Raw genomic sequence first — 14,738 nt, forward strand, 5'->3', positions numbered from 1 at the left:
ACAGATTTTGACTTGATTTGGATGATTGCAATGGTTCTTCGAATCCAGTTCTACCAAAATTGATCTGGCCTAGTTGATGAGAGGCTACCCAACGTTGTAATGTCACAATGTTTTAGTCTCTGGTTAATCAATCATTTTTGCTGACAATGTCCGATTCAATAGATGCTACAAAGTGACCTTTGTAAGCATATGTTAGTCGGACAGTGTTTGCAACAAATAGTAAATTCATTAATGAACCAAAAATCAAGAAAAGATGTCAAACCAATTACCATTACAAATACTACAAACTCTTCTCAAAAAATTATACTTTTTATTATATTTACACACCTATAAAGATTTAAATGCAAAATTATTTTTAACCCATTATCTATTTAATATCAAATACAGTTTTTAATTTTTTAATTAATAACCAATCATCTCTTGAAACAGTATCTCTAAAAGCAGGATCTTTTAAAGTATCAATTGATCTTCTACTAATTAAAGAATATAAATTATCATTTTCATCAACATGACGACCCCAAACTGGTTGAGCTGATGAAGGATTTTCTAATCTCATTGCAACACCTGCTGCTGTTTGACCCTTTTTAACTGAATCAGCTGGTTTATGATTCACTTCTAATGATGAAACTTTACCTAATACCATTATACTTGGTTGTTTTGTTACTGGATCTTGACGAACTGCACAAATTGGAGTACCAATTCTGACTGCACCTTCAATTACATCAACACCAATAATCATAGGATTTCTTTTATTAATAATTTGTATAGTTTTTAAAACACATGGTAAAACTGCATATTCCATAAATTCTTTACGTCTTGCTTCTAATAATTTTGTTTGATAAGCTGTAAAAGCATCAAATAAATGATAAATAATATCAGCATTAAAAATTTTAATATTATTTTCATCAGCATAATGTTCTGCTTCTTTATCAACTTTAACATCAAAACATAACATAACTGCTAATTCAGGAGCTTTATCCAACATTGTAACTGCTTTCATAACATCTCTTTTATATACTGGACCTAAACCAATAGACATAACTGGGATTTTCATATCTTTCAAAAAATCCAATAAAGCTTCTAATGAACCTAAAGTTGATGCTTGAACAACTACACCTTTACCTGAAGTATCAACTGAATCTAATAATCCAGTTAAATCATCCATAACTTCATCCATTAATTCTTCTTCATCATCATCTTCACCAACAACTAATAATCTAGAACCAGCAACAGCTTTTTCTAAATCATTTGCAGCAATCTTAACACCCAATGCTGCTTTAACTTCTTTATGATGTATATATTCTGATTTAATACGTAATTCTCTTGATGGTGGTGGTGTTAATAAAGCTCTTATATTTGTCGCTATTGGACCATTTAAACCACATAAAACAACACGATCACCTTCTCTCAATATACCATTTGATAAAACAACATCAATAGTATAACCAAAACCTTCAACAACTTTGACTTCCAAGATTGTAGCAGCAATAGTAGACAAGTACATTAATTGTTTTGACATTCTCTTTTGAGTTAATTCTAATAATAACCATAATAAATCTGGAACACCTTCACCAGTTACAGCTGAAGTAGGAACTATAGATACATATTTTGACATATTTTTATTTTGGAAATATAATTCTGAATTTAAACCTTGTTCAGCTAAAGCTAATTTAATTTGTTCATATCTATTATGAAATTCTTGTTGAACAGATTTAGTTTGTTTTGAAAATGAATCTCTAAATGAATTATTTGGAATTTCTTTCCAATCATATAATCTATCAATTTTATTTAATGCAACAACAAAAGGAGCTTTTCTATCTCTAAGAAGTCTTATAGATTCAATAGTTTGTTGTTCTAAACCATGCATAATATCAATAACTAAAATGGCTATATTACATAATGATGAACCACGAGATCTTAAATTGGTGAAAGACTCGTGACCTGGTGTATCAATAATTAATAAACCTGGAACTTCAAAGAAACGTTTTTCATATTTTTCCATGACTGCAGTTTTTTGTTTTATAGCATCAACTGGGAAATAAGTAGCACCAATTTGTTGTGTGATACCACCAGCTTCTCCACCTTGAACATTTGTTTGACGGATTTTATCTAATAATTTGGTTTTACCGGTATCAACATGACCCAATATACAGCATATAGGTGAACGTAATTCTTTTTCTGTTGAAGATGCAGTATTATTCGTGGATGGTTTTGTAACTTGTGCTTGTTGTTGTTGTTGTTGTTTAGTTTGTTCTTCTTTTGCTTGTCTTTCCGATTCAGCTTTGGCTGCTGCATCGGCTTCCTTTCTCTTCCTTTCAGCCTCTTCATCTTCTTTACTGTCTTCTTCCTCTTCTTCTTCCTCGTCTTCTTCTTCCTGGTCCTCTTCTTCTTCTTTCTCTTCTTGTTCTTTGGCATCTTCTACAGCAGCGGATTCCCAATCTTCAACAGCTTCGTCATCGTCAAGAGCCATTTTCTCCCAATCGTCAACCACTGGCTCATCACCTTCTTCTTCCTCTTGTTTCTTTTCTGTTTGTTTTTGTTGTTGAGGTTTTTGAATAAATGTCTTCGCTTTTGATGATTTCTTCTTTTCATAAACTATTTTTTTAGGTTTTGGAGTCTCACCATCTTTGGCTTCTTTTTGTAATCCAGGTACTGAAACATTGTTGGCTTGTAATAATTGAGCACGACGACGTTCTTGTAATTTTTTCTCTTCTTTTTGTTTCTTAGTAAGTAATTTACCTTCGGCTTTTAATTGCTCTTTCTTCAATCTATCACGTTCTTTCTTTGCTGCTCTAGCGGCTTCTTTCTTTTCTTCCTCTTCTTTGGCTAATCTTTCTTCTTCTAATCTTTGATTCTCCTCTTCTTCTTCAGCTTTACGTTGTTCTTCTTCCAATTGCTTTTTCAACTCCAATTGTTTTCTCAATGCCGCAAGACCTGCTGGAGCTTTTTTACCACCTTTTTTAGCAGGTTTAGATTTTTCTTGTTGATCTTCAGATTTTGTGTCTTCAGGTTCCGGTGTTGCTGACGCTGAAACTGAAGCAGCATTTTGTTTATTGGCCTCTTTAATCTGCTCTTTCTTAGTTGCTTGTTGTTCCTTCTTTTTCTGAGCTTGTTCCTTTTTCTTTTGCTTTTCAGCTTCTTTCTTCAATTTTTCTTTTTCCTTTTTGGATAAAATTTTTGGAGCTCCATTTGATTCTGCTTTAGATTTGTCTTCTTCCTTTTGCGCTTTCTTTTGTTTATTTTTACGGATAGATCCTAAAAAATCACCGGCGATATCATCTGCTGAAGCTTCTTCTGGAGCATCACCATTAGTTTCATTATTTGATTCTTGATCTGGATTCGTTGCTTCTGCTGTATTAGATTCAGTATTACCAAATTCTTCGGCTTCAGGGACGTCTTCCTCAGCCCAAATATCTTCGACTTGTTTCTTCGACTTTTTACCCATATTGTATTATTGATTTATATGGGGTTTGTTACTTGAGAAGTATTAATTTAATTGTGAATTATGGTTGTATTTTTTTGCTTCATACTATATATTTTTTTACTGATGCCTGTTATTGTGTCAGAATCAAATATAAATTTTTCAGTCTAAATCACACGACCATAATTTTTCAATATGAGATCATCATTTAGATTTTGAATCATCTATCAACTAAGATTTATACATTCGTATATCAAACACCTCTACATTATTCAAAATGACTACAGTTGAAAAAATAAAGGCCATCGAAGATGAGATGGCCAAAACACAAAAGAATAAAGCAACATCTTTTCATTTGGGTCAACTAAAAGCAAAATTGGCCAAATTAAGAAGAGAGTTGTTAACAGATGGATCTTCTGGTGGTGGAGGAGGAGGTGTTGGTTTTGATGTTGCGAGAACTGGTGTTGCTACAGTTGGGTTTGTGGGTTTTCCATCCGTTGGTAAATCAACTCTATTATCAAAGTTAACAGGTACTCATTCAGAAGCTGCTGCATATGAATTCACAACTTTAACTACTGTTCCAGGAACTATCAAATATAAAGGTGCCAAAATACAAATGTTGGATTTACCAGGAATTATAGAAGGTGCAAAAGACGGTAAAGGTAGAGGTAAACAAGTTATTGCAGTTGCCAGGTCAGTCAATTTATTATTTTTGGTCCTTGATGTCAACAAACCATTACAACATAAAAGAATAATAGAACATGAATTAGAAGGAATGGGGATAAGGATAAATAAAGAACCACCAAATATTGTAATAACGAAAAAGGAAAGAGGAGGAGTTAATATAACGAACACTGTTCCTTTAACACATTTGGATAATGATGAAATCAGAGCAGTAATGTCTGAATATAAAATAAATAGTGCAAACATTGCATTTAGATGTGACGCAACAGTTGATGATTTAATTGATGCAATTGAATATAAAGCAAGAAAATATATACCTGCAATCTACGTGCTAAATAAAATTGATTCATTTTCAATTGAAGAATTGAATCTATTAACCAAAATACCCGACGCTGTTCCCATATCTTCGGCAAATGGATGGAATTTGGATGATTTGTTAGAAGTAATGTGGTCAAAATTGAAATTAGTTAGAGTATACACAAAGCCCAAAGGTAAATTACCTGATTTCAGTGAACCTGTTGTTTTGAGGAGTGATAGATGCACAGTTGAAGATTTTTGTAATTCTATCCACAAGTCTTTGGTAGAGGACTTTAGAAATGCATTAGTTTATGGTACCTCAGTTAAGCATCAACCACAAATTGTTGGTTTAAGTCATGAATTAGAAGACGAAGATGTTATAACTATATTGAAAAAATAATGTTATAATCAATAGGAGCCACAAAGGTTAAACGAGACAAGAATCTCTTCTCCACTGAATTCTCCACCATAATCTCTGTCTATTGAATCCACTTAATCGAAGTTTCGACGATAGCCTATTTCCTTAATTTTGTCATCTTCTCTCGAACTTCAAATTTTAATTTTTTTTTTTTTTTTTTTTTTTTTTCAATTAAATTTTTACGAGATATGAACATTATTATAGAAGTAATATTGTGTAATAATGCATACAGTCATTCTAAGTAACTCTTATCAAAAACACAGACTGATAGGACATTTGATTCCGATCAATTGAGCGGTCATAAACAGGAAGTTGTAAGCAACCTCCAGTTGCATTCTGCTAATTAGTGTTGTGTGTTATTGAATAGACACTCATCTAGTTACTATGGCTTTCCTAAAAGATATCAGATGCAAATTCAAATCAAAATTCGGATCTTGCTACCAACCGGTCATTCGGAAATTATCGGTATTAAAAATTAATACAGCCATCACACCAATTAAGTCGATTGATGACCTAGTCTTTAGCATTAAACTATCGAAAAGTGACCATCAAATTCATTTTTATAGACGGTTCTAGTGCCGATCGGGTGGAATAACTTTAATCAGAGAACTGTACTTATCTCTTAATCAACTATCCTAGCAATATACTTTTGTTTTTGCAGCCATAAGAGTCGTGTGAGATTTGTTTATAAAAATGTCTATTTATTTTATTTATAATCTATACCATAATCTATCAACTTTATAATCAATTGTCTATTTTACTTTTTATATCTTTTATCATTCCATAAATCATAATATAAATCAAGTAAACAAGAACTACTCCAAGCTTGAGTAGGACTTGAATCATTACATAATTCACCATCTTTATTAGTTAATTCAGTTAATCCTATCCATGGACTTTCTTTTAACCATTTTATATGATATTGAATTCTATCATTTAATAAAGTAAATAATTCTAATGAATTTGTGGTGGGAAATTTAAAATATAAAAATGCTCTTAAAAAATAACCAAAATTCCATACCCATTCTGGACCTTGATGATAATTTCTTCCTTTTGATGTTGCAAAATCATCATTATCTATTGAATTATTATAATATGGTCTATAATTATAATCTGATGGATCTAAAGTTTTCATACCTACTGGACCTCTTATTATTTTATCTGCATTATTTATTGCTATATTTGCAAATTCTGATGTAAATAATTCTGGTGCAACACACATTGCAATTGGAAAATTTGGTCTTAATTGATAATCTTCATATGGTTTACCTGTTTTATATAAATCTTTATATATACCTCTTCTATTGACTAACGATGGATCAATGACATATTTCTCATCATCTTTTGAATCTTCAGGTATATAATAATATTTTTCAAAATTATTTTGTAACAATTTTTCCCATTCAATTAATGAAATTTTATCACCATTTGATTTTTCAACTTCTTTATAATCAAATTTACCTTCTTTTTGAAGTTGATTAACCCAACGTAATGAACTTTTTAATAATCCTTGTAATTCAACTGCATAACCATCTCTTGGTGTACCGGGAATTCCTTTATTATGAGCTCTTTCACTTTCTCCCATTTTATCCATCCATGTACCACAATTCAATTGTGAACCACCTCCAACAAATCCTGTATCCCAATCTATCCCAACTTGGACATTAAATCCTTCATCTTTCATTTGAGAATCTAAATTTGGTCCAGCATTATGTTCTCTATATTTTATACCTTTTGCATGTCTTGCAAAAATTTCATATATGATTTCTTTTATTGTTGATTCATATTTAAATGCTTCTTCAACTGGTACATAAGTATCATCTAATGGAAATCTTCTTGAAACTTTTTTATCTAATATATCAATACCATTTGGAACATTTATAACATATTCTTGTATTGCTTGTAAGAAAAACCAAACTGCATCTCTTGCATTATATCTTGGATTTCTACCAGCATCTAATAAATTTGGAATTAATCCATGTTTTAAAGTTTTAGCAAATCCCAAAATATGTTGTTTTGCATCTTCATTTCTTTCAGGTACTATTAATAATCCTCTAAATGATATAAATACATCTCTACCCCAACATCTCATATAATCATTACTAAAATGTGGTAATCCTGCAGCTAAACAAGGAACTGATTTATTGGGAACTAAAGAAGTATTATTCATAAACCCAACCATTTGAACTGAAGTTAATGCTAAACTTTGAACAAAATTTGTAGCTTGTTGAATTTGTTTACTAAATTGTCTTAGTACTCTAAATCTTGCTGCTTCATATGCAATACCAACAATTAATGCAAAATAATGAGGTCTTAAATAATAAGGAGCTTTTTTAACAGCATTAAATCTTTCTTTTAACCAATTTTGAAATTTACCTAAATTTTTTGATTTAGCGACATATTTATTTAATCTTTCAACAACATTATCTAAAGCCCATGAACCTTCTCTTAAATGATCACATATAGGATGACCTAAATTATTAGACCATATAACATGTTTTAAAGCTGATTGCCAACCTTCTAAACCTGCATAAACTAATTTACCATAATTTGGAATATTATAAACATCTTCTTTACCTTCACTTGCATCTAATTCTTCTGGGGAACTCTTATATAATAATGCATTTAAGTCATATAAATCTAAATCTAATGATGCTTCAATTGCTCCTTCTTTGACATAATTATCTAATGATATATCAACACCTGGAATTTCTGTTGAAAAAACTGATATTGAACCAGGAACAAATGTAGAATTTACATGAATTATACTATCTCCATTTTCATAATCAACTTTTGGTTCTTCTATTTCTTCAACTTTAACAGGTATACCTGTAAGATATTCTTTATTTGATTCATATTCACCAGTTTTTTTCAAAGTATAACTAAATTCATGTTTAACTTTAGTACCTCCTAATGTTGAAGGTGATAAAATTTGTTCAGTTTCATTTGGATGAAATTTAGATCTTGCAATTAAAAACCAACCTTTACCAGTTCTTGCATTATATCTTTGAATTGTTATATATTGACCTTCATGATGAATATACATTTCATGATCACGTGCAATATCTTCACTTTCTTTTGCTAAATCATTTCTTATTTTATATAATTTTGATTTCACTTTACCAATTCCATTTGAATCATTTAAACTATATAATCTATCTTCATTAACAACATCAAGAATATGAGGATAACATTCATCATAACCATAGACGGAACCAATTGCAGAAGAACAAAATGCAACTAATGCAGCATTTGGTAAAGTATCTTCAACAGTTCTTTTTTGAGCTGGCATTTCATTATCATGAGTACAATCCATAAATATAGCATGAGGTGCAGAACTTGTTAAAACTTTTGGAATTTCTAATTCTGTATAACCACCTCTTGTTGTTGGTTCTTTTGTTGCAGGATATGAAAATTCACTTAATGGTAACCAAGTTAATGAACCAATTGGTCTACCACCATGTTTATGAACTAAACTTGATAATTCTCCAACACTCCAAGCTTGCATTGCTTCTCTAACTAATGAATTTATAGATAATCTTTCAACAAATATTTTATCCATTTCTTCTGAACCAGAAAATAATTCTGCAATAACATATAAATTTGGATTTATTTTTCTTGCTTCATCTAATAATCTTTCTCCAACATGTAATGGAGTACTATGACAATTATCAATTCTAAAACCATTAAATACTTTTGCTGATTCTTTGGTGTATTCAATCATTCTATCCCATAATTGGGGGGAATCTTCATATTTTGATCCATATCTTAATTTAACACAATCTCCCCATACTATAACTTCTCTTCTTAAATAAGCTTTTGATTTGTCCGATGCAAAATCAACTAGTGGATTTCCACCCCAAATCCATCCATTATTTGCTAATGCTTGTTTTTTACCTGAGTTATCTGTGAATCTAGTAAAATATGGTTCAGTTAATGGATGCTTTTTGGTAATTTCTCCCAATTTTGGTCCATTATCATCTAATCTTAAAAATTTAATTCTATCTCCTATTTGTTGTTGAATAGTTTTTAAATCATCATCATATTCAGCGTATAATGGTTCATTCAAAATATCAATAATTTCTCCAGCTTTGTTTGTGTTACCAAATAACTTGTTTAAAGTTGATGAAAATCTTTTAATGTTTAATTTATTTTCAAATCTTTTACCTAATTTTGGTTTTTGATCATTTAATATAAATGATGAAATTTGTTTTAAATCGTTTTTATCAATGTTGGAGACATCAATATCTGAAGTTTCTGATTTTTCAACTTCATTTAATGTTTGTTCTCTATCGAATACATAAAATTGCCATAATTTTAATTTATCTAATACTTCTGGTTTTATTTTGGAAACAATTTGACTTAAATCAGATTCATTCTTTATAGATGTTGGTAAATCATATTGATTTAAATTTTCACTAAATTTTAAAAGTGCTTCATCCAATTCAATTGCTGGTATTAAATGTGGTGCAGTATCTTGATTATAACCAGAATCTGGTGCATCTTTTAACCATTCAGAATTATTTGCAGTATGATTCCATACAACATCAGTTAAACTTAATAATTCATTATCATTTAGAACTTTATGAATTTTTTTAGTTGCATCTTTTTCATCTTTACCAAATATTGTTGGATCCCATTTTAATTGATCATATATGGAATATGGAGAATTTGATTCTCCTCTTTCTTGTAACGGTGTGAAATGAATCATATTATAACCCTTTTCCTTAATATTTTTAAAAATTGTTGGCCAACGATCATATGATCCAATCCATTTTGATATTACTGTTTCAACATTTATATCATTAAATGGAACAAATTGTCCATTTATTGATAAATGCGGTGGAACATTGAAATAATATTTCTCTGTGGTCTGTTCTCCTTTTTCATCTTCATATTTTATATAGTAGTTGTAAGCACCTGGTTTATATATTGGAATTTCAATTTTAATATCTTCATGGAAAGATGAATCAATAGGAATTTCTCTATATTTATATCTATCAAATTCTTCATCATATGAATTTGGAACATTTATATAAAATTTTCCATTTCTTGAAACTTTACTCGCAGCATTTAATTGAAATTGTAAATTAAATATAATATCACCTGGTTTATAATCTTTAGGATAATCATTTGAAGGTAAACTTAAAACTCCATTATTTATATTTTCATTATTTACTGGTGTTCCAAGATTTGATAACCTGAATAAGATAGTTTGATCCATATATGACTTTGGTTGTTCAATTGGTGGTATTGGTTGTAAAAAAGTATTACTTTTAAAGTTGAAAAATTTCTGAGTTTTGATAATTGATTGCTACTTACATTAATTAACTTTGTGATTCTAATTTTCCGATCAAATTTAGTCCGAAGAAATTATACAAAGTTTTCATATATCAAGCGGAAAACTTAGTGAGCAAACAATTGATGAAAAAAAGAGAAGACGCTGTTCCGTTATATGCCTCTTCTTCATCAATCCGATCATCGAAGTAAACTAGGGTAGTTTGCGCTAATGTAGCACTACTATTATATATGTGGGGTTGAAAAACTACAATATAAAATTTACGAGGATGAAACACAAATTTTAATTCTATTACACAAAATAGATAATGAAACTGTCTTTTAAATGTATTAATTTTGAATAAGGTCTAGGTGAACTATGGATGTGAAAAATTATTAAAACATTGCTTCATCAATTTCCAATATTAAATTTTGTAAATCTTGTAAATCAATAATTGGCTTTTGTTTTTTATCTTTTAGAACATTTTTAATAATTTCATCATCTGAATCAATATCTGAATCTACGTCTGAATTAATATCTGAATTAGCATCTGAATTATTATCTGAATTATTATTATTTGATTCAACTGTATCTAATAATTTAAAATTTAAACTTTTTGGTCGATCTATGAAAATACTTTCCCCCATTGAATTACGTTCAGAAATTGGTAATTTTGGTTTTAAAAGTATTGTATTTGTAATTTTACTTCCTGGTAATTCTAAATTTAAATCCATTAAAGCAATAGCCCATTTTTCAATAATATAATTTATTTCTGATTTAATTGATATGGAATTTTCAGGATTTTGTATTGTTATTATTGAACCTTTTGAAATTATTTTAGTTTCTTTCATTGAAAAATAAATTGGTTGTGTTTCATTCCATATTATCATAAAATTTTCAAATAAATAACAATAATTAATTAAAAAATTATTATTAATTTTAATTTGTAATTGATCTGCTACTCTTAATTTACCTAATGTAGATAATTTAGATAAATTAAAATTTGGACAATTATCTAATAAAAATTTAATTAATTGATTTATAATATTTTCGATTTCTCCATCATCAAAATCATTTGGATTATAAGTTTCAGTCATTATTGTTGAAATTGTAGTAACAGGTGAAACTGATCTCAAGCTAAAATCACTAGTATCTCTTTTCAGTTTCAGCAATTCTCTTTTTATAGAATTTTGTCTCAGTGATTTTAATTTAATCATTGAATCTCTTTTCAGACTTGGTTTTCTTTGAACATCATTTAATGTAGATTTTAATGCCTCAAAATTAATACTTTGTTTAATTTCCAGATTTCTTTTAGGTTGTGCAGGAGCTGGTCTTTTTGGTGTTAATGATGATGATCTTCTTGACATTAAGTTTAACTTTTTATTATCTATTTCTATGGTATATTCTCCTTTACAAATATTACCATTACATAAGCTTGATAATTTTATAATTTTATTTTTACTATCAACTTCTTCTAATTCCTTTGAAAACATAATTTTAAAACATTCATAATGAACAGAATCTCCACAATTTAATTTTAATACTCTTTCACTTTGAAATACATTCAGTAATAATTCTGAACATATAAAACAATTATTTTCTATTACTACTGGTGAAGGTGAAGTTGTTTGTGAAAAATTACTTCTATTACTTTTCAAACTTTCTGGACTTTCTAATTTTGTTTCTTGTTTAATTTGTGGACTATTATTATTTAAAATATTTGCAAATGATATATTTAATCCATCCATCTGAATTTGTGATGATTGATTTAGTTCTCCAAAATCAAATGGATCTTTATTTGGTAAAAATTGATTTCTTGGACTAGAATTTAATTTTATTGGTGATGTATTTGGAGTTTTATAATTTATATTATTATCAAAAGTTGGAGTTGAAATATTTGAAATTGGTGATTTATTATTATTTGATGATTCTTGTATTGATAAAGTTGGAAATAATTTTGATGAAGCTAAACTATAATCATAATCTGAAATATTATTAGTATTGATATTTGTATTAATGATATTTCCCAGTTTGTGTTTATTTGGTCGTAGTATTGCTTTCCAATTTTTTCTTGATGGTGAAGGTGAAGATTGTAAATGAGAAGGTGAATTTGTTGATGAATATGATGATATATTAGATGAAGATGAAGTGAATGATTTCATGGTTAACGTGATGATTTGAATGTTATTGGTACGTGGTAATGTATGGATGTTGTTGGTTTTGATATCAAAAACGCTGAATAAACTATGTGTGTTGCTTATCAGGTTTTTCAATAATTATCCCTTTTTATAATTTCATTTATGATTATTACTATTTAGACGATAAATTAACTTAACATAAGAAAAAATTAATTTAATTTGTTTCAAGATTTTTAATTAGGAAATTATTTTAATGAGCCTCATCATTTGTGGTGGAGAGTAAACAAAAAATTTTAATCAGGGGAAAAATTTGAATTCATCTAATTGGAATTATAAAAAATCTTTATGTTCATATTGATGAGTCAAATATAGGAATCAGCTAAATCTTATAAAAAGATGATGTTTGTTCATAGGAAATTTTACTAAAAAAAGTACTTCAAACTCCAGGTTTTTATCATGTGATCACGATGTTCAACCGTCGTTTATTGATTGATGTTGAATTTTTTATATTAATTAGTAGATGTTGAGTATTTTAAATTGGTTGATGCTTACATCATGGGTCATTACTAGCATCAATATGTTGAACTAATTGAATTATTATTCCACTTCCAATCTTTGGAATCAAATTTGGTTGAGCCTAAATTAGTGAACCTGGCTCAAAGGTTTAAACTAATTTTCAAATGGCTCTAAGGTTTAACTAATTTTGATTCTGAAGATTGGAATATGGTTATATTGGTTCTAATGGTTCAGCATATGCCTCTACTAATGACTCGATTTTATTAGATAGTACTGTTTCAATTGATTGCGGTTAAACTTCTACGGGCTCAACTAGTATTGATTTAATATTGATGTTAATACTTTTCTAACGAACTAGCACAATAAATATTTTGTCTCTAACTAAAATTTTAATATATGTTTTTAAAATGGCATTTATGATTCAATGAAACAATTTATGGCTTGAACATATTAATGCTTTTGAGTGACAAAGTCTGTTTGAAACTTTGATAAATTCGTTTGTAAATCCTAGTCGATTGTAAGAAAGATTTCTCTAAAAATATCCGGAAATTAATCACCGACCGTACTTAATTATTTAAAAACGGAATACTGTCAACCATTTAATTTTGTTACCGAAAATTTCAATTTTTAAAGTTCAAAAAGATAATAAAGAAAGAGAAGAGAAACCGGACTTTAATTTTCAATACTACAATATAATCAATTCATCACCACCAACCAAACAACAACAAATATAATTCAATCCATCCACAAGATGAGTCGTATTGTCAATGCATCAACTACAAGACAGTTGATGAATTCAACACGCTCAAAGTCACTCAATGTACTCAAAAGATCTATGGCAACTGAACCATCAGTTAAAGATGGTTCAGATTTAGTTTCACTTACTTTACCAGAATCATCATTTGAAGGTTATAACTTAGAAATTCCTTCTTTAGAATTTGAAACTGAAAAAGAAACTTTATTAAAAATGTATAAAGATATGATTGTAATAAGAAGAATGGAAATGGCAGCAGATGCATTATATAAAGCCAAAAAAATAAGAGGATTTTGTCATTTATCAGTTGGTCAAGAAGCTATAGCAGTTGGTATTGAAAATGCTATTAGTAAACAAGATACTGTTATTACATCATATAGATGTCATGGATTTGCACATATGAGAGGTGCTTCAGTAAAATCTGTATTAGCAGAATTAATGGGAAGAAGATCAGGTATTTCATATGGTAAAGGTGGATCTATGCATATGTTTGCTCCAGGATTTTATGGTGGTAATGGTATTGTTGGAGCTCAAGTTCCATTAGGTGCTGGATTAGCATTTTCTCATAAATATAAAGGTGAAAAAGCTGTTTGTTTTGATTTGTATGGTGATGGTGCATCAAATCAAGGTCAAGTTTTTGAAGCTTATAATATGGCAAAATTATGGAATTTACCAGTAATTTTTTGTTGTGAGAATAATAAATATGGTATGGGTACTTCAGCAGCAAGAAGTTCAGCAATGACTGAATATTATAAAAGAGGTCAATATATTCCAGGTTTAAAAATTAATGGTATGGATGTTTTAGCAACTTATCAAGGTTCTAAATTTGCAAAAGATTGGGCTACTCAAGGTAATGGACCATTAGTATTAGAGTATGAGACTTATAGATATGGTGGACATTCAATGTCTGATCCAGGTACTACTTATAGAACAAGAGAAGAAGTTCAACATATGAGATCAAGAAATGATCCAATTGCAGGATTAAAAGCTGTATTATTGGAAAAAAATATTGCAACCGAAGATGAAATTAAATCATATGATAAAGCAGCAAGAAAATATGTTGATGAACAAGTTGCAGCTGCTGAAGCTGATCCACCACCAGAAGCTAAAATGGATATTTTATTCGAAGATGTTTATGTTCCAGGTAGCGAGATTCCAGTTTTAAGAGGAAGAATTTCTGATGATTCTTGGGATTTTTCAAAGAAAGATTTCTTAAATAAAGTTTATTAAAT

At 29.1% G+C, this 14,738-nt stretch overlaps 5 protein-coding genes across 5 annotated transcripts; 2 read left to right on the plus strand and 3 right to left on the minus strand. All coding sequences in view use genetic code 12, as the record gives it.

Annotated features, from left to right (window-relative positions):
- Positions 1–367: 367 nt before the first annotated feature.
- On the minus strand, positions 368–3,445 carry FUN12 (translation initiation factor eIF5B; the record flags this gene model as incomplete). The annotated part of the gene is made up of 1 exon (XM_051757414.1): positions 368–3,445. The coding sequence occupies one exon, from the start codon at positions 3,443–3,445 to the stop codon at positions 368–370; it is 3,078 nt and encodes a 1,025-aa protein (XP_051614962.1).
- A 253-nt stretch (positions 3,446–3,698) lies between these two features.
- Positions 3,699–4,802, plus strand: DRG1 (GTP-binding protein; the record flags this gene model as incomplete). Its single annotated transcript, XM_051757415.1, has 1 exon — positions 3,699–4,802. The coding sequence occupies one exon, from the start codon at positions 3,699–3,701 to the stop codon at positions 4,800–4,802; it is 1,104 nt and encodes a 367-aa protein (XP_051614963.1).
- Positions 4,803–5,577: 775 nt separating this feature from the next.
- GDB1 (bifunctional 4-alpha-glucanotransferase/amylo-alpha-1,6-glucosidase) lies at positions 5,578–10,044 on the minus strand (the record flags this gene model as incomplete). The annotated part of the gene is made up of 1 exon (XM_051757416.1): positions 5,578–10,044. One exon carries the CDS (start codon positions 10,042–10,044, stop codon positions 5,578–5,580), a length of 4,467 nt encoding a protein of 1,488 aa, XP_051614964.1.
- Positions 10,045–10,493: 449 nt separating this feature from the next.
- On the minus strand, positions 10,494–12,260 carry CST5 (Cst5p; the record flags this gene model as incomplete). The annotated part of the gene is made up of 1 exon (XM_051757417.1): positions 10,494–12,260. One exon carries the CDS (start codon positions 12,258–12,260, stop codon positions 10,494–10,496), a length of 1,767 nt encoding a protein of 588 aa, XP_051614965.1.
- Positions 12,261–13,503: 1,243 nt separating this feature from the next.
- Positions 13,504–14,736, plus strand: PDA1 (pyruvate dehydrogenase (acetyl-transferring) subunit E1 alpha; the record flags this gene model as incomplete). The annotated part of the gene is made up of 1 exon (XM_051757418.1): positions 13,504–14,736. One exon carries the CDS (start codon positions 13,504–13,506, stop codon positions 14,734–14,736), a length of 1,233 nt encoding a protein of 410 aa, XP_051614966.1.
- Between the last annotated feature and the right edge of the window lie 2 nt (positions 14,737–14,738).

Source organism: Candida pseudojiufengensis, assembly GCF_024610245.1.
Source record: "Candida pseudojiufengensis strain CBS 10847 chromosome Unknown scaffold5, whole genome shotgun sequence".
In the NCBI taxonomy this organism is placed as follows: Eukaryota; Fungi; Ascomycota; class Pichiomycetes; order Serinales; family Debaryomycetaceae; genus Lodderomyces; species Lodderomyces pseudojiufengensis.